The sequence below is a fragment of the Hibiscus syriacus genome, unplaced genomic scaffold (assembly GCF_006381635.1).
Source record: "Hibiscus syriacus cultivar Baekdansim isolate YM2019G1 unplaced genomic scaffold, ASM638163v2 tig00111640_pilon, whole genome shotgun sequence".
Taxonomy (NCBI): domain Eukaryota; kingdom Viridiplantae; phylum Streptophyta; class Magnoliopsida; order Malvales; family Malvaceae; genus Hibiscus; species Hibiscus syriacus.
The window spans coordinates 890,716-916,263 of NW_024063142.1; the positions used below are offsets into that span (position 1 = coordinate 890,716).

At 37.6% G+C, this 25,548-nt stretch overlaps 3 protein-coding genes across 3 annotated transcripts; 2 read left to right on the top strand and 1 right to left on the bottom strand.

Moving 5' to 3' along the window:
* The first annotated feature begins 971 nt into the window (after positions 1–971).
* On the top strand, positions 972–6,646 carry LOC120166613 (cell division cycle protein 27 homolog B-like). Its single transcript, XM_039175847.1, has 16 exons — positions 972–1,128; positions 1,688–1,760; positions 1,881–1,990; positions 2,083–2,129; positions 2,455–2,552; positions 2,832–3,139; positions 3,300–3,455; positions 3,780–3,996; positions 4,304–4,530; positions 4,620–4,685; positions 4,933–5,052; positions 5,154–5,230; positions 5,443–5,562; positions 5,654–5,873; positions 5,963–6,244; positions 6,346–6,646. The coding sequence occupies exons 1-16, from the start codon at positions 1,024–1,026 to the stop codon at positions 6,394–6,396; spliced, it is 2,277 nt and encodes a 758-aa protein (XP_039031778.1). The 5' UTR covers positions 972–1,023; the 3' UTR covers positions 6,397–6,646.
* Positions 6,647–6,928: 282 nt separating this feature from the next.
* Positions 6,929–9,750, bottom strand: LOC120166489 (uncharacterized protein C3F10.06c-like). Its single transcript, XM_039175750.1, has 7 exons — positions 9,465–9,750; positions 9,294–9,353; positions 8,402–8,989; positions 7,750–7,910; positions 7,563–7,671; positions 7,419–7,478; positions 6,929–7,291 (listed from the first exon to the last, which is right to left on the bottom strand). The coding sequence occupies exons 1-7, from the start codon at positions 9,745–9,747 to the stop codon at positions 7,143–7,145; spliced, it is 1,410 nt and encodes a 469-aa protein (XP_039031681.1). The 5' UTR covers positions 9,748–9,750; the 3' UTR covers positions 6,929–7,142.
* Positions 9,751–15,792: 6,042 nt separating this feature from the next.
* LOC120166444 (receptor-like protein kinase HSL1) lies at positions 15,793–19,149 on the top strand. The gene is made up of 2 exons (XM_039175698.1): positions 15,793–18,654; positions 18,749–19,149. Exons 1-2 carry the CDS (start codon positions 16,053–16,055, stop codon positions 19,135–19,137), a joined length of 2,991 nt encoding a protein of 996 aa, XP_039031629.1. The 5' UTR covers positions 15,793–16,052; the 3' UTR covers positions 19,138–19,149.
* Positions 19,150–25,548: the final 6,399 nt, after the last annotated feature.

Here is a 25,548-nt window from a genome sequence, read left to right on the forward strand (position 1 = left end):
ATACTTAGCGTATGATGATTTTCATGCGTAGGTAAATAAGAGCAAGTGAAGTAAGGAGTTGAGTGGGCTTCAATCAATAAATAAAAAATTACAGGTATCAATAATGACATCATACTATTTTAAATTTTCAAGATGACATGTATACAAATAAGAAAAATATAAGATATGTTATTACGGATATAAATATGAATTTAAGTTTTGTGTTTTAAATAAAAATTATATTTTGACAGAGTAAAGAAATATTTTAAATTAGACAGTAATTAGGCAGTTTATCGTATGATATGGAATAATATAGAACTGTCTAGTTGTTTCATGAAACTGATATTGATTTAGGGGCTTAAATACTATAATATGATTTTATGTGATTACGTTATTTATTGAAAAGATTAAATTTGATAAATTTTAAAAGTTTAAAATTTTACTGGATTTTCAACCTTAGAATGTATGTAAAACAATGTGATATATTTAACTCGTATTCGAATACATATACGGATTAAGGGTGTTACATAGAGCTTATTTCATTAGTAATTAACATAGTCAAAATACGATTTATAACTGAAGTAATGAAAAAAATAAATAAAAAATTTTGCGTACCCATTTTTTTTTTAAAATAGATCTTCATTCAATTTTTTTTTTTGGATCGATGCAACTCTTGAATGTAATTTGTAAACTGTTTGAGGGAATTCATGCACCTTTCCAAGTTCCAAAAGTATTTATTTAACAATGATTGATATAAATAATTTCATAATGAAGTTCCAAGTAAAGATTGATTTGTGGATGCTTTTTAATTGAAATTTGGAATAAAAATTAATCCCCGGTTTCCACTATAGACTAACTAGGTATGTGAAGCAGCGGATAATAACCCAAAACAATGTCACGTGGGAGGTGAATTTGAAAGAGAAGACAACACGTGCCGCACTCCATTTTGAAACCTCAAGTACAGAGAAACCCACCCCCATTTCGGCCCTCTCTCTCAAAATTTCCTGCTGTTTCTATGTTTTTGGGCGACGAAAATAGGAAGCCATGGAAGCGATACTCACAGAACGTGTTCAAAACAGTCTCCGCCTTTTCATGTTCAAAAACGCCATCTTCCTTTGCGAACGCCTCTTCGCTGAGTTCCCTTCCGAGGTAACTCACTCACCCCTATTTTTATTTTTTTTAAAATTGACCTTTTTCCTTTCTTTTTTTTTTTCAAGATTTTTCTCCGTGCTGCATAAAAGAAGCTGGGAATCTTTTCCGGTTCCTAGTAAGAACTTTCATTCTTCCGGGTTTCTAAAATCGGTTGCAAAAAAGGGGGAAAATAAAAATGTTCGTTTGATTTTCGAGATCGACTGTGCGTGTCGCTTCTATCACTCCTTGGCGATTAGCTGAATTTTAAATTTTAATTTGTTTTCCCCTATGGGTTATACTATTTTTAGTGCTTAGTTTACTGTATAATCTTTAGTTTCTGATTTGGTTTATTTTTCAAATTTCAATTTCACTTTGGAAACTATTTCAGGATGCAATAATTTTGATTTAGGCTTCGATGCCCCCCTTTATATTTTTAAAGAACATAGATTTGTGGTAGTGAAATTTGATAAATTAATAAATTTAGGATTTAAATTGGATAAACTATTTTTACTTTTAAATGGGGGTTCTTTTACTGTACATAGTTTAAGTTAGATATCACCGTTTGGCTTATATGCAGGTGAACTTGCAGTTGTTAGCTGCTTGCTACTTGCACAACAATCAAGCTTACTCTGCCTATCATATTCTAAAGGGTATGCGTATTACCTTGATTTAAGCTGTTTTGGTGTATTTACTCAAACTCTTTTTCCATATCATGGCTAGTTTGTTATTCTGTTGTTAATCTAAAGGTTTTTTTTTCTTGTTACGTGAAGGAACACAGACCGCTCAATCCCGCTACTTGTTTGCAATATCATGCTTTCAGATGGATCTACTTAGTGAAGCTGAAACAGCTTTATGTCATGCTAATGAGCCTGGCGGAGAGGTATAGGGTGATGGGTCTCATGAGTTTTTTGAGGCTTTCACAATATTATTGGGATGGCAATATCTAGTTAATTCCTTTTGCTTTATGTACAGATCCCAAATGGTGCAGCTGGTCATTATCTTCTTGGACTTATTTACAGGTCAGCTGAGTTATTTCTTCATTAACTGTGGAAGATATGACAGAATTTGAGGAGAAAAAAATTCCAGCTTTCACAATATTATGTGGAAGATATAGGAAGGATGTGTATGGCTTTGCGTTGGTGGCCGTCTTTTTTTTTCTCTTTTATATAATGTTGCTTAATACGCTGCTTGGTGGACATTGAGACACACAATCTTAATTCGATCCTCTATAATGAAGGGATCTAATCCTTAGTGTTTTTGGCTTGCCCTTTATAATCACTGCTATGGTGGATTCAATTTTCTAACAGTTCTGATCCCCCAAATTTGGCATTTTATCTTTTTCAGGTGCACAGATAGAAAGAAAAGTGCCATTCATCGTTTTAGGCTGGCTTTATCTATTGATCCTTTACTTTGGGCTGCATACGAGGAGTTGAGTGTATTAGGTTTGTCTAAAACAAATGCTCTTATGGTTTTGTGTTCATTTTAGTGCTATGCTACCATGCTAGGCTGATCAGATCCCTGATCTCACTAAGTTTCGAGTTAACTAGTTAAAGTTTGACTCCTTAGGAATACTATGCCACATGAATGGCTCAGCAGATTGTTTTAGTTTGGTTTGATTTTGTTTCACTCAATATTTCTTTTTTCATGTGTTCCTATTCTAGTCCCATTTATTGCTTGTTCTCATATATTCATATTATATTCTTTTTGTCTGAATATTTTAGGTGCTGCTGAAGAAGCAACTGCAGTTTTTGGTGAAGCAGCTGCTCTTTGTATTCAAAAGCAGTACTTACATCAAGGGGCAGCTACCCCAGATTTGCAAATTTCCAGCGAGGATTATAATTTGGTTTCTTCGCGAAACTTTGCTTCTGAAGACGCCTGTCCCAGGCAAGTCAAACACACGCAAGGCAATAACTATAGAGATATTCCTGATAATTATCACGGAGCAGCTGTGTCAAGTGCAGCTGCTTCTCAGCCCCAAAATGGTGGTCCTTCACCATTTTATAATACTCCTTCACCAATGGCTTCACAGGTAAGATGTGAAATGTGACACATTGAATCACAATTTTGTGTTGAGTTCTATTTTTTTGATTAGTTTGGTACTTAAGATGGATGAACTGAGGTTATTTAGTTTGTTTGATCTTTCCAGTCTGATTATGGGCAACCAGCCTGAATTCCTCTGTTTGTTGTAGTTGTCAGATGTAGCTCCTCCGCCTTTGTGTAGAAATGTGCAGCCAAATGGTTCCAACCTCAACACGGGTAACACTGGTGGTTCTCCAAGGTCAGTTGTGAACACTGCCATTCAAGCGCCTAGAAGAAAGTTTGTTGATGAAGGAAAATTACGAAAGGTAAAAGTGATTGTAAATTTATTATTCCTTTCTAATGCATTGTTAAGAGGTTAGAGCTTTGGTTTTTAACTTCGTATGCATGTATTTCATGGTTCTTAGTCATCAATATGTATATGTATATGTATACATATAGTCATACCTGCTTTGATGTTTCTAACCAGAAAGTGCTGTTTGATTTTGAGTCATAGAGCACATTCATACATGCTATCTGTTCTGTAAATGAACAATATCATGCTAGTTGGTTGTGACATATGATTCTCATCAGGAAATATTTGAGTTGGATGGCATTATTTTAACAGTTTGTTGATCTTTTTTTGTTGTCAGATTTCTGGAAGGCTATTCTCTGATTCTGGTCCCCGTCGAAGTACAAGACTCTCTGGAGATTCTCGGGCAAACACGAATGCAAATGCCTCAGTGGTTACTGGAAATGGGACTAATAATTCTTCTAAGTACCATGGAAGTTCTAAGTTGAGTTCCGTGGCTCTTCGTACTGTGACACTTCGTAAGGGACAGTCACGGGCGAATGAGAATATTGAAGAAGGTTATAATCTTATTATTCATCGCTGGTTCTCTGATATCTGCAATTCATTTTTTTGACAAGTTCTTTATTGAACACTACCGTTTGTAATTGTTATATGTTGATTTATGACTGAGGGAACAATGGTAATAAAGGTAACTTGTTTCATGTGTTTCGTTTGGTTATCTAATTGTGACAATTATTTGATTGAACTGAGTTTTGAAATTTTAGTTCCTGTTCTGATGAATAAGAAGAAAAATCCTTCTTGCAATTATCTACTTGTTTCTAACTTCTCTGATGCTTAGAAAATTTGAATTCTAATGTTGTTTAGGGTTAAGGAATGAGGCATTTGATGATGCTCGGGCAAATATGGCACCAGTGACTTCTAGTTCAGTTCCTTCTGGTGATGTGAGATCTCTTGGCCAAGATGGGGCAACTGTTCTGGTTGGTGGGGTTGCTATTTGTGGTTCAAAAATCATAAGTGGTGCTTCAGAAGTATTAGGCCTTCTAAGAACCCTTGGGGAAGGCTTCAGACTTTCTTGCCTGTACAGATGTCAGGTAATTGTATGGTTATCTGAAAGAAAGAGAAGTTGATTTCATATCTCCGGGCAATGTTCAATGCTGTTGATAACTCTTCTGTCCTACAGGATGCATTGGATACCTATTTGAGACTTCCACATAAGCATTATAATACAGGCTGGGTGATGTCCCAGGTAATACTTCTGGTGCAACACATTATGTTTTCTTATTGTATCCTTTTTTTTATAACGAGGTCATACAAAGAGTCTTGCATGCTTGTACTTATGCAGTTATAGTTTTTCACATTTTGTGTTTGATTTTAAATATTTTACAAACTGAAGGATTTAGGTATGCTTGAAAGTTGTATGCATGGGTGGAGTAAGAATCAGTACTGATTCATTCCATGTTTTCTGCCAAGTGTTTAAAAAATTTCCAATGCAGATTGGAAAAGCACATTTCGAAATGGTGGATTACTTGGAAGCCGAACAAGCATTTAGTCTTGCTCGTCGGGTGTCTCCTTACAGTTTAGAAGGAATGGATGTTTACTCCACTGTTCTATATGTAAGTTTCACTTGTGAAGGTTTTGGAGGGTGTAAAGTTTTCTCATCCAAACCCTCTATTTTGTGGTAATTTATTTGCTGATGGTTGTTATACTCTTGCAGCATTTAAAGGAAGATATGAAGTTGAGTTACTTAGCCCAAGAACTGATATCAACTGACCGCTTAGCTCCTCAATCATGGTAGATTTATCAGACATTTTGTGAACCTTACCAATTTAACTACCTTAAGTTTCTTGAAGCTAGTTATTTACCTGAGATTAAATCTACCTGCCTGCCCTTTTTAATAGTGTCTAGGTTTATGCTTCTTAGCAAGAGTTTAGAGGCTGTCATTCAGATTCTTATAATCAATTATTTATCATTTTTCTATTGTTTATATTTGAATTAAATTGCAGGTGTGCTATGGGAAACCGTTACAGCTTGCAGAAAGACCACGAAACTGCTCTGAAAATTTTCCAACGAGCTGTGCAACTGAATCCAAGATTTGCATATGCACACACCCTTTGCGGTCATGAGTATGTTTCCACAGCCTTTTTCCTGTGTTAAACATGCTCTGATAACAACATTTGTTCTTTAAAACTTCTACCATTTCATTACTATATGCAGGTATGTTGCTTTGGAGGATTTTGAGAATGGAATCAAGAGCTACCAGAATGCACTCCGTATTGATTATAGGCATTATAATGCCTGGTATGGCCTAGGAATAATCTATCTTCGTCAAGAGAAGTATGAGTTTTCAGAGCATCACTTTGGAATGGCTTTCCAAATAAACCCACGCTCTTCTGTTATAATGTCTTTTCTTGGAACGGCTCTTCATGCCTTAAAGGTCAGGCTAATATACTGTTTATTTCATCTCGACTTAAAACAATATCATCTTGAAGAGTGTTTTGAGCTTTCATTGCAATCATTTTTCAGAAAAGTGAGGATGCTATCGAGATAATGGACAGGGCCATTCTGGCTGATAAGAAGAACCCTCTTCCCATGTTTCAAAAGGCTAATATACTGATGAGCTTGGAGAAATTTGATGATGCTTTAGATGTTCTGGAGGAACTTAAAGAGTATGCCCCTCGTGAAAGCAGTGTGCATGCTTTGATGGGTAAAATCTATAAGCGGCGTAACATGCATGAAAAGGCCATGCTTCATTTTGGTATTGCTTTGGATTTGAAACCATCTGCAATCGATGTTGCTACGATTAAGGTATCGACTTATATTCGGTCTTTTCCTTTATTATCTAAAAAAAAGTCTGATTCCAGCTTCAGTTACACTACACCCTTGCTCTCCTTTGACATTATAAACAGGCTGCCATCGAGAAGTTACATGTACCGGATGAAATAGACGATAACCTTTAAATACGCAGGAGTTCGAATAAGCAATGTGGAAACGGAGCTCCTGTAAACACCCTGGCTAAGAACATGTTTGCCCATAGTGATTGGCCCTGCTTGTGCTTTCGATTGGTGCTGAATAAACTGGTAACAAATTTCGTAAGGCCAATTAGTTTGTGCACCCCGAGCTGATAGGCAGATATTGTGGAAGTGACCCCAGTTTTGTGGGTGATTCGCATACTGACAGTATTCGATTAACAAAACTAGTGAACTGAAAGCTGCCACACTTGTATCCCATAGTTGTATTATCATCCTGACAAGGGCTTGTACCATTATCTTTATAGCTTCTACTTGTTTGTAATTTGCTTTACCAATTCATTGAGGCAACAGCGTTTGCTCACAACTTCATTTAGTCTCTAGCCCCCATCACCTCATATTCTGCAATCACTTCACTTGAGCCAGGGGTTGAGCAAATCAAATTTGGAGTAAATTAAAAACATTTATTTATTTGATGTAAAAATTTTCAGCTATTAAATAAATTCAAGAATACACATCCTCCATCAATATCAAAGTCATTCATAATTCCGACCACAATCAGTCATTTCTAATTCTAAAGATTAGTTAAATTATTAAACATACGAATATGAAATAAAATAGGGTGCAAAATTTAGCCTTCACCAAAGATCCTTGTGCTCTCCATAGCGCTGTATTTGGGTAATAATTCCGGGAGCCAGCACCATTTCACTATAAAGTGGTGAACAAATGTCTCCAAACTAGGTGGATTTTCCGTTACTAAGAAAACCGAAAACTTGTTTGAGGTTTCCCCTGGATGGCCGGGCTTTTATTGCAAATTTACAAATATATACGAGTCGTCGCCGCATCTCATATTTTGTGATACCTGTCTCGCCACCATCAAAAGAACCTAAAAATGGAAAAGCAAAGTTTGAGAAACCATCCAACAAGTCGATAAAAGAAGCTAACTCATATAGCATCTTATCTTATCAGGGGGAAAGAGATTCTCATCTACTTCTAGTCTTAAGATTACATACCTTCATCGTCAAACAATGATATCAAGAACGCCAGACAAAAGCATACACTGATATCTTCCCCTGAAATTCAATGCTATTAAAAACCCGAAGATGGATGAGAAGATAAATGGTAGTTAAATTAGGAATATGGTACGTGAGGTTTACCATCGTGGCAACATATAAGAAGTGTTCTTCCTTTTGTAAGATTTGAGTGTGCAAAGGTAACCGCAGAAGAAAGGTTATCAAACAAAGAAAACCGACCCATCTTTGAATTCTGGTCGGCAAAAGAAAGCAGGAAATGTACAAAATTGATAATTAGCAAAATCATGTTTCAGTTTACTTGCACACATACCACAATAGGAAGAAACAGATGCGCTCCAGCCTTTTGATGATGGACAGAGATTGGCCATTGATCACAATTCAATATGCAGTCAACATTAGATGCATGTTCAGCTGCACAACATAATCGAAACAATGTATAAGTAACATGAAAATTACACAAAAAACTACTGCCTAATTGTCACATATATAAAGGATCGAAAGAGAAACAAGCAAGTAACAAAGATATGATTCTAACCCATACACCACGTCCACCATTGCCTTGACTTTGGCACACCTCCATCGTCACTATCATTACATACAATCAACTCCTCAACTAGTCAAATAATTCAATGTTCCCTATCTGTATCACATTCGATTTAGTCCTACTGGTTCAGTTATGTTGAATTTTACTGCAGACACCATGTCCCCAGAATCCAGATAGCATCCATCCACATACTTAGAATCTTAAGGAAATTTTGCCAGCTAAGCTCCTCCATTGACCAGCTCACCGATGAATAGACAGAAATATGAACATAACCTCATATCGGGAGAAGACTAAAACAAGTGCTTGAAATAAATTTATAAGATAGGAAGGCAGAATAAATCACCTATCCGTTTGATTTTAGTGCTTATGTGGGTATCTTCAAGTGTTTCTTTTCACAAACTTAGTCAAAGGAGAAAACTAGGAATAGAGGCTCTAAAAATATCTGAACACAATTGGGGCTCTAAACAAGGAAGATTGGGTGAGCCCCCAGAGACTGAGGGTTTGGCAGTGGTCTGAGGAGCATTCTGCCCCCTTTGAGCTCGATATACTCTATCCTTTTCAACTATATCAGCAACTTTCTGGTTACACGAATCTGGTCCTGCACTAATAAGATCATAAGGATGGTTCCAGAAGAGCTTAGGAGACAATCCCCTAGCCCAACTTTCTTCATCATCTCCAACTCCTGGTATATAATTCCAGCTAAACTCTGAAGTCATCCTGTGTTGAGTTACTCCGCTCGGGGAAGAGGTGGAAACGAGAATTATCGGCGTGAAATCCCAAGAATCATAATCCGGCACTTCATTTATCCAGATGACAGTTCTCTGAGAAATCCATAAAGGCCGCAACAAGCACGATGCAAAAGTTGCAATATCAGCTCCACTTGCTTCCAGGTCTTTGGTCCATCCTTCTAACCGGTCCTCGATTGCTGCCTTCTCCATATCAGAAACCCAAAGGGGAAGGTGCAATGAACAATCCCAATCAACAGAATAGCGCCTGTATCTGAATCCTGCATGAAATAAGCAAGTAAGAAGACACAAATTGAGGTAAATCAATAAATCGAGGCAGGGGTGAGAAACAGCAGATGATTTGGGTAATTATGAAAGCTAAAGAACTTCAATTAACTAAAAACACGTTCATAAAACAAGATTGAAAACGATGAAACTGGGTAAAATTAAGAAACTTTGAACAGAGATCATTAGCAGCACTCACCCGATTCACCAAAGATGAATCATTATTAGACAACTTGTTCAAATAATTAAAAATGGCGCAATTCAAAACACACGTTCAAATGGGTATAGTTTTGGACATACCATCAGGAAACCGCTTCCCCCTCCGCGTCGAATCAACTATAAAGCACCCTCCCTTCTGACCTACCAATAAAAAGGAAAAACAAAAGAAAGCCAATTTTTTATTAAAAAAAAAACGTCAAATAAAAAGAAAGAAAGAAAGAAAGAAAGAAAAATGAGGAATGAGGAATTTACCAGCGAGAGGGGCGATGTGGAAGTTGAGACGGGAGGTATTGAAATACCAATTATTGGTATGACCGTCGGTGGATTTGAAGTAACAAGTGAAGTGAAATTTGGGAGAATACCAGAGACCGCAACGGAGGTTGGCGACGAGAGGGAGCTGAGGCCATAGCTGTGAGACTTCACCGATGAAGATTGAGTCGTCGTAAATTGGTCTAAGTGCGTTGTAGAGAGAGTTGTCTTTGCGTTTTATCGTCCTTGCTGCTCTGTATATGCTTAGCTTTGCATCATTTTCCATTGTTTGATTTGTTTTGCTTTTGTTTCTCTCTGTTCAGTCTTTTCCTTTTATTTTCTGGCAATTTTTCAAATAAATCACCGGTGATCGGTATATTTATCGATTTAACACCGGTTAGATTATATTTTTTGATTTAACACCCGTAGTAATAAAGCGCGCTCCCTAAATCGCACCATATGCTAATTTGGCGCCAAGTGAGTATAGCACGCCCCCTGCCCCGCGATATACGGTGATCTGGCGCTATGTGAGTATAGCGCACCCCTGATCCGCGCTATACATGGGTATCTTACACGTGGGTACAGCGCGATGCAGGGGCACGCTATACCCCTAAATACTCAACCCTTCACGTCCTCATCCTCCCTATAAATACCCCAATCCTCAATCACTTTTATCACTCTATTTTTAAGGTATATTTTATAATATTTTTATTATTATGTATTTACTTTATTTAATATTTTACTAATATAATTTTTTTGCAGATATATAGTAGAAGACAGTCTACTTCGCTCGGATGGAAATCATATATCTCTACACTTTGCTGATACGGTAACATTTTAACGTTTTAATTTAATTTAAATTATTAGTAATATTTAGTTGATTTATTTAATGCATGATTATTAGATTAAGAATTAAATATCTCGACACTTTGCTGATACGGTAACATTTTAACGTTTTAATTTAATTTAAATTATTAGTAATAATTAGTTGATTTATTTAATGTATAATTATTAGAGTAAGAATTAATTTTTGTAACTATTTATTTTTAAGAGAAGGACCGTGTATTAGATCCTTTTATTAGGAATCTTAAGTTAGTGATACCCAGTCGTGTCTTGCCGTATTTAGTAGAGGCTGGATTCGATTATATAGGTAGATATCAGAGTCACTGTAAGATATAGCCAGACCTGATTTATGCCTTAGTAGAGCGATGGAGGTCAGAGACCCACACATTCCATTTTCCGTGCGGAGAGTGCACGATCATGCTTGAGGATGTTTATATGCGCCTGGGGCTTCCGGTGGATGGAGATGTGATATCGGGGATAGCTTCCGGTTCTTGGATTACTTTGTGTCGGGATAGTCTAGGACGTGTCCCGGAAAATTTTATCGGAGGTATGATACCGTTAAATTGGTTAGATGCCAATTTTCGGAAGTTGAGCGCAGACGCTTCTGAGGATGAGGTTAAGATGTATGCACGGGCATGCATACTGCAGCTGATAGGAGGGCTGCTGATGCCGGACAAATCGCGCAACCTAGTTCACTGCATGTGATTGCGACATCTTAACGACTTTCGTCTCGCCGGATCATTCAGTTGGGGCTCGGCAGTTTTGGCTTTGCTGTATAGGGAGATGTGTGGAGCCACTGACTACAGACGTAATGCTATCGGCGGATGTCTCCTGCTGTTGCAGTGTTGGGCATGGTATCGATTGCCCTTTTTATATCCCGTTATGAAGAACTCATTCGTATTTCCACTACTTATGAGGTAATTATAAAACTGATTTTGTGTATTAATAATTTTATACAGCGTATAACAAATTTTTTTCCTTGAATAGGTGGTCTACTGATAGGAAAAATCATCAGGAGCTACCTGATGATTTAGAAAAAATTAGGGTGCTAATCGATCAGAAGGATGGCACACATGTATAAATTTTAATGTTTAAAAATCGATTTTAGATTATAGTTATATAATTAGATTATTATTTTGATAAAAATTATATATTATTTGTTTTAGTTTGAATGGGTGCCATATTCTACTGATGATGTGAGGGCGGTGATCTCACCTGAGTTAAGGGGTCCATCAGATGTTTGGATGGCGATGGTCTCTCTGATATGTTATGCGACCGTCGAGTGGCACTCCACTGATCGCGTGCTCCGGCAGTTTGGTTGTTTTCAACCAATTCTGGAAGCACCTCGTAATATGGACGAGTTGCATAGCTTAGATAGACGCGGCAAGACAGATACAGATTGGCTGGTGAGGCATCATGGGTGAGTCGTGTTGTGGGAGGATCGACATTGGCGCCTTCCCCGTAGAGAGCCCATTTTTGATGACCTCTTGATGTATGCTGAGGATTATTATGAGTGGTTCAACAGTAACGGGAAACCGTTTCTACTTCCCGAGGGCAGACCTTTCCACGACGTCGACAGAGACGTTCACCGACACAGCACCATCGTCCCCCGACTCGTGGACGGAGAGCATGTGCTTCCGGTTCATCCTCAGCTGCACCAGCAGGACCTTCCCAAGAATCTGTATATTATCCTTCGACAAGAGCAAAAGCAACTGGAAGAATGTTGCGATTGTCATCTTGGACAACTGCTAATAATAAAACTTGCTTGTATTTTCCATACAATAAAGTCCCGTCGATCTGGACTACAGGCTTGCAGTATTTGGCAGCATTAACGCACTATGGGTAACTCCAAAAAATCTGGTAGAATTGGCATCGATCGCGAAGAACTCGATCATTATGGTATGCATAGGAGGTTTCGAAGTCCACAATTGTCTCAGGATTCAACGTCCGCACCAACCTAAACCAACCTGGAAGTTCGTTGTAAGATACATCACATTCGCCATGAAGTTTGACAATGGCATTTTGTTTTGCCAACCAAGTTTTTTTATAGGAGACGGTGTACCCATACTGCGTTTGTATAGTTGAAATCAACACTGCAACAGCTATATGAGAGCTTGCTTTTACCATGGGCATGATGACTTGACATATCACTTCAGATTCCAAGTTGGGATGATCTTGGTTGACCCCTTCAACACAACATGTGTGAGGACCGTTGTATACTGTTAGTTCCTATATGTTGTTTTTCCTCTTCATTTTCAATACGCGAACCATCCAATTGCATCCGTTTTCGCGTCGGCCACAACATCATACATATTTTTCGGTCGTCGATCGGTTGACTCTGGACTGAATATAATTACGGATATTGTAATTTTTTATAGCCATCATCACTTCTTATTTGCTTGAAAACTCCATGCCTAAAGATAACTCACCATTATTTATTGATGAGTAATATCCATAGTCACCGAGATGAGGCATATCCGCAAATTCTGGCCCGTACATTGCACCATAATCAGCTTCATACATGTGTGCAAGAGGGTCAGTTTGTGCCACATTTCCTGGAACTTTATCAACATCAGAGTTGAATTGCGGTGATTCTGGGTGAATGAATAGTCCAGTTTCATCACCATCCGCACCAGGCTCACGAAGCGGTTCTTCTGGTGGAGATGATGGTTCTTCCATGCTCTCCACATTTAGGTCGAAGAACCTACTACTACTTGCACGCCTTCCCCTTGAACTGGAAGGCATATCGACATTGAGATCGAAAAAGCTCGCAGTCGAATGCCTCCCCCTGGAGCTTGAAGCCATCGTGTCAAATGGAAACTGCACAGATGGTTGCGTCGATGGCATCTCCATATGGTCAAAGAAATTTACAGATGAATGCCTTCCCCTTGAACTGGACGCGGTGTTGCCATACGGATTGTTCGTTGACTCACCTCGGTACATATCGTAAGGAGTTGCGGATGAATGTCTCCCCATTATGGCATTAAAATCATTACACATTACTGTAGTCGGGTTGTCAACTTGATCAACTTGTTCAGCCAGCCCATAGTGTGAGCTTAAAGATTAACCCCGAACAGCACGCACTTGAACAAAATGTGCATTCATCTCAATAGCGGCGTCTGAATAATTACTTTGAGCTTCAACCATCATTTGAACATCATCATTGTTCGAAAGTTCGAACGCTGTATAAGTTAATATCAACAATGATGTTGGAAATCTGTACTGCAACGACGACATTCTTCTGTTACTTCCAACATTAATCTTCCTCGAAATCTTCGTTATCAGCTCCTCAAGAGTTATGTTTCTCTTGAATGATATTTTAATATACTCATTTGATACGAAAACAATGTCGGTTTCATCTTCTCAAATTTCACCATCATAATAAACAATAGCTGAAAGTCGCGCCATTCTTTGAGTTTAAAAGTGCGGCAATATTATATCTGCAAAAAAAACAACTTAAACAAACCTGATTAAATAAATTATATATAAACGAAAATATAACACAAATTTTTTTTTTACACATCAACGTAAATAATTTAAATAATATAATTTTATATTATTACCTGCACCGCAAAACTATTTCGACGTATACTATCGCTTTTCAATTTTACAAACATAAAAATTAATTAAAAATAATTAGTATAATATTTTTTCAAATAATGATAATAAACAATAAGTATAATTAAAAAATTATAACAAAATTACCTTATAACGAAAAATCGCACGAATTTCTAAATCAAATATAAGAAGATTGCCAGAATTATTACTCGTTGACGGAATTGTTGTATTAATTTATAAGAGAGGAGAGATGTGAGGAGATGTGAGGAGAGATACGAGAACGAGAGGTATTTATAAACATATAAGGCGCGGTACCTGTACCACGTTATATGTAATTATTATATAGCGCGAATCAGGGACTGCGTTAAATATAATTTTGGTACGGCGTATAGTGCGGAGAGGGGGGCGCTATACCCCACGTGTAACCTAGTCAGCGTATAGCGCGGTACAGGAGACACTATACTCCACGTGGCGCCAAATCAGCATATAGTACGGTTCAGGGGGCACGCTTTACTGCTACGGGTGTTAGATCAGAAAATATAATCTGACCGATGTTAGATCGATATATATACCGATCACCGATGATTTTTTGTTGTTGAGAAAATCACCTTATTTTCTTGGGGTCCTTTTAGGGTTCGGGGTTTTCAGAACGAACAGGGTTTCGCTATTAGATCCACATGTACCTTCTTGCTGATGCAATCATACAAGCCGATGGCAATTGTAAACTGAAAACTGAGAAATTATGAAACAATTGTACTTTGGTCTGGGTTCGTTACCCATATCAGGAGCCAAGGCCAAGCGTAAGAATTATCGACACCTTTTATTAACCTATTAAATACTTTTTAATTATTCGATAATAAATATTTAATTATTCTATTATAATCATTAATACTTAAACTTGTAATTTCTTATTAAGATATCACATTATATATTTTAAAAAATAATATATATTTCCTATATTTAAAAAAATATCTAATATATGTGTCTTTATTGTTTTGTAATCATTTAATCGTCATTATTTTAATTATATAAATATTCAAGTAAATGTTCGAAATTTTATATTTACACTTCAAAGTTCATGGTTCAAGCCTTGGAAATGACGTCTTTTCCTAAATTGTAATGTACCCTAAAATGAAGCTCTTTTATTGTCCATGATAGGCAATTGGATAAGGATGGCATTTGAATTGTTCCCCATCAATCTACTCGCATTTAATTAAAGGGCAGAGCCGCCTTCTTGTTGAGGGTGTTAAGTGACACTCCAATTTGTGTTTGTAATTATATGTATAAATATTAAAAATAAAATTAGTACTATTATTTTGGAATAATTTTGACATCATTTAAAAAATAATTGATACCCCTAGAAAAGACTTATAATATTTTCTCAATTTTATGAAAAGAGAGCAAGTCTCGGTGTTTTGGTATTGGTCAAAGTCTTTCGGCTTGGTCCAAAAAGTCACAAGCTTTTTTTCTGGGTTTTCTCTCTATCTTCCGGTCCCGGTTCCCAAGGCCAATATCAACCTTTCCCCCTCTTATCTAAAGAATCCCTGCCCCATCAAGGGATAATTATATCCTCCAAGACACCCATGTTTTACAATATTCCACACCCATGTGATACTCGTTTAGATGTGAAAAGAAAAAAAAGAAGGGGGAAAATGATTCTCATCCATACAAAATTTTGCCGTTTTGGAAGGGTAAAGACCAAGCAAAAGATGGCAATGCCAATGAAGCATCGTATGAATTGTCATAGAAAAAGTAGTGTCTTTCTGGGTGGTTTCATACCGGACTGTCGCCTTTAACCTGCCTTTCCACAGCTGTTCGTGGGGCTTGGGTTGTGTTTAACCAGAAACACCTGATAAGAATTATTGTGATCTATGGTATTATAATTGGGTCAAGTTTGCATTTTCCCTCAAAAAAGAGTAGCCAAACATAGTTTGCAGAGAGGACTGTAAGTAACAGTTTTGTCACTTTCATTTGTAAAAGAAACAATTATTTACAAAATCCTTTTCCTATGCCTTAACCCCTCGATTGCTCCCAACGTGTGTATAAATGTTCATCGCCTGAAGCTTTGGACTCATAACCGTTAAAGACTCTTCCCTTTTGTTTGCTTCACTTACTCAAATCGTCGAGCTTTGAAAACGTAGCCCTTGCAGTGTGGGATTCTGATACCGAGTCCCACTAGCCTTGCCCAAAATGTCAAAACCAACAGCCGTTTTCCTTAAAGTACAATTCAAAGCCGTTTTCCTTGTGCTCCTTCTTAGCCATGCAAGCTCCCAATTTCATGGAGCACAGGAACAAGCCATATTAGTCAAACTAAAACAGTATTGGCAAAACCCTTCGTCCATCGGCCACTGGATGCTGTCATCAAACTCCACCAACCATTGCAGCTGGCCTGAAGTCACTTGCATTAACAACTCGGTCACCGGGTTATACCTTGCCAACAAGAGCATCAACGGCACGATCCCATCTCTCATTTGTGAGCTCCAGAACCTTGCATCCATTGATCTTAACTACAACAACATCATGGGTGAATTTCCTAAAACTCTCTACAACTGTTCCAAACTTGAGTACCTGGACCTCTCTCAGAACTATTTCGTCGGCACGATCCCTGCTGACATCGACACACTAAGCCGGCTCCGGTACTTGAACCTTATTGTTAATAATTTTACCGGTGAAGTTCCTGCCGCCATTGGATCGTTGCAAGAGCTAATTACCCTGCAGCTTGTTAAAAACCAGTTCAATGGTTCTCTCCCGCATGAAATTGGCAACTTGTCCAAGCTTGAAATTCTGGGGTTAGCAGATAATTCAGAGTTCGAGCCGTCTAAGATTCCTTCAAGTTTCAAAAACTTGACGAAGCTGAAGACGTTATGGATGTCTGGAACTAATTTAGTCGGTGAAATACCCGATTTCATTGCAGACATGACAGCTCTAGAGATACTGGATTTATCTAGCAATAGACTAACGGGGGAAATCCCAAATGCTTTGTTCTTGTTGAAGAACTTGAAGGAGATACATCTTTTCAACAACAAGCTATTTGGAGAGATTCCCCAAGTGATTCGAGCTTCCAATCTGACCGCAATTGATCTTTCTCAAAACCACTTGACCGGAAGAATCCCGAGTGATGTTGGAAAACTCGAAAAGTTATCAAGTTTAGTTCTGTTTTTCAATAAACTGTCGGGCGAAATTCCGGAAAGCATTGGACAAATCTCCAGATTGACAGACGTTAGATTGTTTGGCAACAGACTGTCGGGCACTCTACCTCGAGATCTTGGTCGGTACTCGATGCTCGAAAGATTCGAGGTTTGTTCTAACAGGCTTACGGGGACGTTGCCTAAGCATTTATGCGATGGAGGTAAGCTGCTTGGAGTTATAGCTTTTGACAACAATCTTACAGGAGAATTGCCAACGTCACTTGGTAACTGTAATAGTTTACTAAGGGTCGAAATTGGCCGGAATGGTCTCACCGGAAGCATTCCAGGTGGACTATGGTTATCTTTGAACTTATCAATGTTAACGATAAGTGACAACATGTTCACCGGTGAGCTTCCCCGAAGAGTGTCAGATAATCTCTCCCGACTTGATATCAGTAACAACAGGTTTTCCGGAGAAATCCCCATTGAAGTGAAGCTATGGAGGAATCTTGATGTGTTTTATGCCAGTAACAATTTCTTCAATGGTACAATTCCAAGAGAATTAACAGCTCTTCCTTCTCTGTCAACTCTTTTGCTTGATCAAAACCAACTCCATGGTTCCCTTCCATCAGATATAGTCTCATGGAAGTCACTCAGAACTCTAAACCTCAGCAAAAACCAACTTTCTGGACAAATTCCAGAGGCCATTGGTTTTCTACCGAGCCTTAACCAGTTGGATTTGTCTGGAAACCAATTTTCTGGCCAAATTCCTTCTCAACTTGGTCTTCTAAAGTGTACTGACTTTAACCTTTCTTCCAATCATCTCACCGGGAATATTCCGAAAGAGTTCAACAATGGTGCCTATTCCGACAGCTTCCTAAACAATCCTGGTCTCTGTGCTACCACTGCAAAGGTAAAGCTACACATTTGTGGTTCACAAAGAAACTCAAACTTGAGTTATCCTCGAGATCTTATTTGGATTTCGAGTATAGCAGTTTTTGTACTGTGTTCGTTAGTTTCATTCTTGGTCACTAAATTTTGTTGGAAGAGAAATCACGTATTAGATTCGAAGTGGGAGCTCGTCACATTCCAAATGGTAACTTTCACGACAAAGGACATTTTGTTGGGATTGGAAGATCAAAAAAACAAGATCGGAGCCGGGGGATCAGGAGAAGTATACCGTGTTGATGTATCCGGCCATGACGATTTCGTTGCTGTTAAGCGGATCCGGAATAAGAAAAGGCCGGAGAGGGAATTGGACAAGGAGTTCCAAGCTGAAGTTATGACATTGGGCAGAATTAAGCATTCAAACATTGTGAAACTGATGTGCTGCATGTCGAGCGAGGATTCGAAACTTCTTGTTTACGAGTACATGGAGAATGGTAGCCTATACCAATGGTTGAATAAGCATCGAACATCAGGTATTATCTTGGATTGGCCCAAGAGATTCGGAATTGCAGTTGGGGCAGCACAAGGACTCTGCTATATGCACCATTATTGTTCTCCACCCATTATTCATCGAGATGTGAAGTCGAGCAACATCCTCTTAGACTCCGAATTCAATGCGAAAATTGCCGATTTCGGTCTTGCTAAGATGTTGATCAAACAAGGAAAACCAGCAACAATATCCGCCGTGGCTGGCTCGTTCGGCTACATTGCCCCTGGTGAGTTTTAGCGTTGTATGTTCCAACATTGCATCCAATTCCACTACCTTAATTTCTAGTTAAACATCATCTTTTATTTCGAATCGAACTGTAGAATATGCTCGCACCAAGAGAATCAATGAGAAGATCGATGTTTATAGCTTTGGAGTCATCCTTTTGGAGCTAACAACGGGACGAAAACCGAATCGTGGAGATGAACACAGATCACTTGCAGAATGGGCTCAACATTACTATGTAGAAGGCCACTCGATATCAGATGCATTAGATGAAGATGTGAAGGAAGCTTGTCACTTGAATCAAATGTGCAATGTCTTCAAACTTGGTCTTTATTGTACTAGAGCCTTGCCTTCATTAAGACCTTCCATGAAAACGGTTCTGCAAATCTTACTCCAAAACGGTCATCCCCCTGACTACCAAAGCAAGAATGCTGAAAACTTGAAAGACAGAAGCACCTTGTGTGACGATATTGTTTATTCAGTATGACTTGTACAATTAGCGTGTAAATATTTACCTTGTAATTATGCACATAACTGTGTCTCAAAAAATATTTGTACATAATTAAATATATATCTTATTAGATTATATGACATGACATATAATAAATAAATAATTGTATATTATTATCATATTATATCCAAAAATCCAAGTTTTGGGGTCAAAAGAACCATACATAATTGAAGGAGTTTTTTACTTGCACCCTTTCGGTCATTACTGGCCCAAGAGTCACTAGAAGGAAGAGCTAGTTTGGGTTTTATTCCTTTATTTTATTTTTCTTTCCTTCTCAAACCTGCTAAAAAGAACATGAAAATTACAGGAGTTTGTGGTTACAAATTTTCAGTTGAAATATATAAAATAAAATTTATATATTATTATGAATTAATAAATCAGATCAAAACTTAGTTATACAATAATGGAATTATCATAGTGATAGATCTAGAAATTAAAACATAAGGTTCCAAACTTAGTTATTCAACATTTTCAAATATTAATTTATAACTGACCCTCGGGTATATTAATAATATATATGTAGTTGCTCTGATCTCCTCAGAATCTACATACATCCTCCTCTAATTATTATTGATATCATTATGAATTAATATTTAAAGATATTGTATAAACCTTTTTTTGGTATAACCACCGATATCTAATTTACTGATCAACTAATCCGGATCAGGTACTGTAGATGTAAGAGTGACCCTCCCAAACCAGTTTGTTTCATTCACAATCGTCAGTATTTGAACCCCTGACCTTTTTTAAAGGATCTAGTATCTCATCCCACTATATCAACTAGTTTAATACAATAGGAAAGATATCAATAACTCAAAAGTTATATAGTAAGCTACCTTGAGACCGCTAAATTACTGGATTAAATTTATGGGTAAACTATATATCTAGTACTTATATTATTACTTTTGTTTCCTTTTTGTAACATCCTCAATACCGGGTTAGTGACTAAATTGAAAAGTTTCAAATTTTGGTGATTAAAATAGAATGAATGAATAATATAAAGATATATATGTAAATGATTGTGTAGGATTGAATTGAAAGGAAGTAGGAATGGAAGGGCAAAAGAGTCATTGCAAGGATCAATTAATTAAACAAGGGATAAGGATATATATGAATACAAGTGGGTTGAAAAGGAGAGAACTAAAGGCTTCCAGACTTATCTTCTTCTTCTTTCTTCCTTGTACGCGTGAACCAAAGCAAAGGTAAGATTTCTGATTATTGATTTTCTTGTTAAATTTAATATTGGGTTTTGATTATTAGATGATAACTAAGCTTAAGGAAAGCTTAAGTTATCTTAACATCAAAGGATGATTGAGTTAGGAGAGATTTAAGATTTGAAGTTCTTAAATGAAATCTTGGAATAGAGTTCATAACTAGAATTGAAAGTTATATTTGACTTGTCATCAATCTAGTTAAGATATACGAAGTGTTAAAAACGGAATTCAAACATGTTGATTTATTAATGTAATTCTTGAATTACATATGAATGATAGGATTTGAAGGTTTAAGATGAAATAAATGAGTATAAATAGGTTTAAGGATGTGTACTAGAGTTAAGAATGAAAAAGGGGATTAAACATGAAGGATTTAATCCAAATGAATGAACTTTCGGGTTCAAAAAGAGGATTCTGGGCAGAGTGCACCGATGCACATTCATGGTGCATCGATGCATCAAGGTTAAAACCCAGAAATTATATGAATGTGCATCGATGCATTGGTAGTGCATCGATGCACTATTTTTAAATAATAACATCGAATGTAATTCGTGCATCGATGCATAAGTAGTGCATCGATGCATCCCGTTAATAATGAAACATCGAATGCAATTGGTGCATCGATGCATAAGGAGTGCATCGATGCATCCCAACAATAATACTACATCGAATACCTTTGATGCACCGATGCATCAGTAGTGCATCGATGCATACCTTCATTAAAAGATGAAATTGACTTTTCTCTTAGTCTAAAGAGTGAACCATTAGAGTATATTAGTTATAATACTGATATACATCCATGTGTGATTATGTAGATACTAAAAGTAAGCTTATTCCGGAACGATCAAAGGATTAGAATCGAAACAAAGCAAAGCTAAGGTGAGTGCATACTAGATGTATATTATAATGGAATAAGACTTGTGATAAGTCTAATCCCTATGTTGATTTTTATAATACAATAGTTGTGAACATGCATACATGATAATTATTGTAATATATGCATAAGACATGTATATGTTCATGTGATATGATATGTGATATGACATGTGATATGAGAACACGATATGAAGTGATATGAGATACATGATCACAAGAGAAATGAGATGAGTACATGAACATATGAAAAATAAGAATAATGCCCATAGTATACGATATGAGAACTATAGGTGTAGTTGGCATGCCAAGAGTTGAGGGTATAATAGTCCTTCGGGATGTAGTCCTTCGGGATGTAGTCCTTCGGGATGTAATGGTCCTACGGGACATAGATAATAGTCCTACGGGATGAATACTGAACTAAGGTTCGGTGCCCCATGAGGGAATTGATACGAGCTGTGGTGATAGCATTAGTGCACAACCTCAATGTACTCACATACCTCTATTCTCAATAATATACATGGGCAATGCAATTGATATACCGATTTACAGTGAAAGTGATACAAGAATGTAAGTTTCGTATGTGCATTATATGATTATATGTGTTATCATGTGATAAATAAATGCACATTGAAATGTCATGATCCAATGGTAAGTATGAACATTCATAAGTTTATCGTTGCATATTCATTTATTGCCTCACTAAGTCTATGACTTAGCGTGTAAGTGATTTACACGTAGGTACCAAGAATCAGGAAGAGTGGAAATAGAAGTAGCACATGCAGCAATACTACTAAGAGATCAGATCAGAAGTAAATTGACAAAGTATGTACTTGATTATGTATAGAGTGTTGGTATGTAATAAGTGTTAATTACGAATACTCTGATCGATTTTGTATTTTATGGTCTTATGTAAATTAATGTATTTCGTTTTAATGAAATTTTTAAAAATTCCCGGGATTTTCTGTAAGAGTCAAAGATTTGAAAAGTCAATGTGACACATCGGACTTGTATTCGGGTCGGATATGAGTTAAGGGTGTTACATTTAATGGTATCAGAGCTACGGTTTAGTCGATTCTCGGCATAAACTGAAGTCTAGAGTGTCTTATAAGGTATACATGCCAACAAATAGTGGAAACTTCTGATCTGATGGAATAGTAAGTATGCTGTTTTGCTAATAGAACTATATGGTTGTATTTTTATAGATGTCCGGACAGGGTAGATCTAGAAATGAAGCGGGAGACGATAGACCCATTGAAAGTAGTAATTCACCTGCCCCGTCCAAGCAGAGTGAAGAACAGACATCCTCGGGAATGCCTGTCAATGATCAAGATATATTCTTTAGAACGTTAGACGCGGTATTGACGCGTTTCCAACCTCTTGTTATTTCAACTCCAAAAATAAATGTTGCGAAAGAGTTGAAGGGATTGGGAGCTCCAGAGTTTAAAGGGGAAGCTAATGAAGGTCCTGTTACTGCGGACCTTTGGCTTAATGACGTGAAGGTCATGCTTACGAGTCTTCATTGTTCCGATGCTGATAAGCTAGATGGAGTAATTTCCTTGTTGAGAGGACAAGCAAGGATCTGGTGGACTAATGTTACATTGAGGATGACTAACGCCCAAGTAAATTGGTCATTGTTTTTAGAAGAATTCAAACATAAGTACATCGGAGATCAATTTGTTCGTCAAATGAAGCAAGAGTTCATGAATCTGAAACAATGGAATCACACTGTATATGAGTACGAGTGTGAATTCAATAAGTTGAGTCGTTTTGCTGCCGAGCTTGTTCCTACTGAGAAGGATGCTTGTGAGTGGTTCGTAGAGGGATTACGTCCTCGGTTGAAGAAGATGTTGATTATATTGAATCTATCCTCATTTCAAGAGGTAGTCAATCGTACCAAAGCTTTGGAAAGAGCTCAGAATGAGAGATTTGAAAATTCAAGGACTCAAACAGTCAAGATAACAGGTGCTTCTTCGAGTTCCGCACCATCAAAAAGAGGTAGAGATGCTGGTTCTCGACCTCAAGCTAAATCGGAGTCAGTGGTATCCTCAGCTAGAGGATCAAATCCGATGAGAGGCAAACAAACTCAATCAGCAGGATCGGGAGCTGGGAGAACTAATCAGAGTCAAGCCAGACAATGACCGCATTGTGGAAAGAATCATTTAGGGGTATGTCGGATGATTTCTGGAGTCTGCTTTAGATGTGGAGACGCCGGACACTTCGTTCGAGACTGTCCAATGTCAACTAGTGAACCTGTACAGCCTGAGAGGTCTGTTTCTGTAACCCAGAGGGGAAGAGGTAGAGGCAGAGGAAGAAGTCAGTCAGAGTTCTCTGCTCAACAAGAGATACACTCCACTGCTCGGGTGTACAACCTCAAGACCAATGATGATTGTGATGACCCAGATATTATAACAGGTACCTTTCTATTGTTTGACAAAGGTGTTATTGTATTGATTGATCCCGGGTCTACATATTCATACATTACTAGTAAGTTAGTGAAAGAATTGAACATTCCGTTAGAAATTACTAGCAAGGAGGTGATAGTGACGAATCTATTAGGGCACAGTGCCCGAGTAAATATGGTGAGCCGAGGGTGTCCCATACGAATTCAGGGAATTGAATTCCCTGCTAATCTGATGGAATTACCTTTTGATGAATTCGAAGTGATATTGGGTATGGATTGGTTGTATCGTTATTATGCTGATGTCGATTGTAGATTGAAAAGAGTGACGTTGAGAAGTTCCGAAGGAGTAGAAATTATTGTATTTAGTGAAAGATGGAATCCGTTAGCAAATGTGATTTCAGTGATGACTGCAAAGAAGTTACTGCTACAGGGATGTCAAGGGTTTATTGCTAATGTACTGGATGTTAGAACCAAGGAGAAAGGGATTCAAGGGATTCCTATAGTCAGAGAGTTTCTCGATGTATTTCCTGCAGAGTTGCCAGGTTTACCTCCTGACCGAGAGGTAGAATTTCAGATTGAGATAATACCGGGAACAACGTCCATTGCAATGGCAACATAAAGAATGGCTCCAAAAGAATTGCAAGAATTAAAGATTCAATTAAAGGAGCTATTGGACAAAGGGTTTATTAGACCAAGTGTATCACCTTGGGGAGCTCCAGTTTTATTTGTTAAGAAGAAAGATGGATCCATGCATCTTTGTATCGATTACAGACAACTCAATAAAGTAACCATCAAGAACAAGTATCCACTTCCCCGAATCGACGATTTATTTGATCAATTAAAGGAGGCTTCAGTGTTCTCAAAAATTTATTTACGTTCGGGTTATCATCAATTAAAGATTCAAGAAAAAGACATTTCAAAAACGGCGTTTAGAACAAGATATGGTCACTATGAATTTATCGTGATGCCGTTTGGAGTTACGAATGCACCAGCTGCTTTTATGGATTTAATGAACAGAATTTTCCAACCGTATTTGGATCAGTTTGCTGTGGTGTTCATTGATGATATTTTAATATATTCAAAGTCAGAGGAAGAGCATAGTTCGCATTTGAGGATTGTCTTACAGATATTACGAGATAAAAAGCTTTATGCTAAATTTTCTAAATGTGAATTCTGGTTGAATGAAGTGGCATTCCTTGGACATGTAATTTCGGCAGAAGGAGTTCGAGTGGATCCCCAAAAGATTAAAGCTATTCTGGAGTGGGAAGTTCCAAAGAATATATCGGAAGTTAGAAGTTTTCTGGGGTTAGCTGGTTATTATCGAAGGTTTGTTAAAAACTTTTCGATTATAGCATTACCCCTGACTAAACTGTTGAAAAAGGAAATAAAATTTGTTTGGACTCGAGAATGTCAAGAGAGTTTTGAAAAGTTAAAGAAGATTCTTACAGAAGCTCCAGTGTTAGTTCAACCTGAGTCTGGCAAGGATTTTGTAGTGTATAGTGATGCGTCCCATAATGGCTTGGGATGCGTGTTAATGCAAGAAGGCAAGGTGGTGGCCTACACTTCGAGGCAATTAAAACCTCATGAGAAGAATTATCCGACACACGATTTGGAGATGGCTGCAGTAGTGTTCGCTCTAAAAATATGGCGTCACTACTTGTATGGTGAAAAGTGCTACTTGTATACGGATCACAAGAGTTTAAAGTACTTGATGACTCAGAAAGAGTTGAATCTAAGACAAAGAAGGTGGGTGGAATTTCTCAAAGATTATGATGTGGTGATTGATTTCTATCCTGGAAAGGCAAATGTGGTAGCTGATGCCTTGAGTCGAAAGACGTTTGCAGCTTTGCGAGCTCTTGATGCTAGATTATCGTTAAGAGGAGATGGTGCAATTTG

Bases quoted from the DNA above. Each gene is read 5' to 3' on its own strand.
- LOC120166489 (XM_039175750.1), bottom strand. From the start codon at position 9,747: ATGGAAAATGATGCAAAGCTAAGCATATACAGAGCAGCAAGGACGATA. The intron at 8,990-9,293 runs GTATGTCCAAAA...TATTTCATGCAG, and splicing joins GGGGAAGCGGTTTCCTGATG to GATTCAGATACAGGCGCTAT. The intron at 7,292-7,418 runs GTATGTAATCTT...TTCCATTTTTAG, and splicing joins ATCATTGTTTGACGATGAAG to GTTCTTTTGATGGTGGCGAG.
- LOC120166613 (XM_039175847.1), top strand. From the start codon at position 1,024: ATGGAAGCGATACTCACAGAACGTGTTCAAAACAGTCTCCGCCTTTTC. The intron at 3,997-4,303 runs GTTATAATCTTA...AATGTTGTTTAG, and splicing joins GAATGAGAATATTGAAGAAG to GGTTAAGGAATGAGGCATTT. The intron at 5,053-5,153 runs GTAAGTTTCACT...ATACTCTTGCAG, and splicing joins TTTACTCCACTGTTCTATAT to CATTTAAAGGAAGATATGAA.
- LOC120166444 (XM_039175698.1), top strand. From the start codon at position 16,053: ATGTCAAAACCAACAGCCGTTTTCCTTAAAGTACAATTCAAAGCCGTT. The intron at 18,655-18,748 runs GTGAGTTTTAGC...ATCGAACTGTAG, and splicing joins GTTCGGCTACATTGCCCCTG to AATATGCTCGCACCAAGAGA.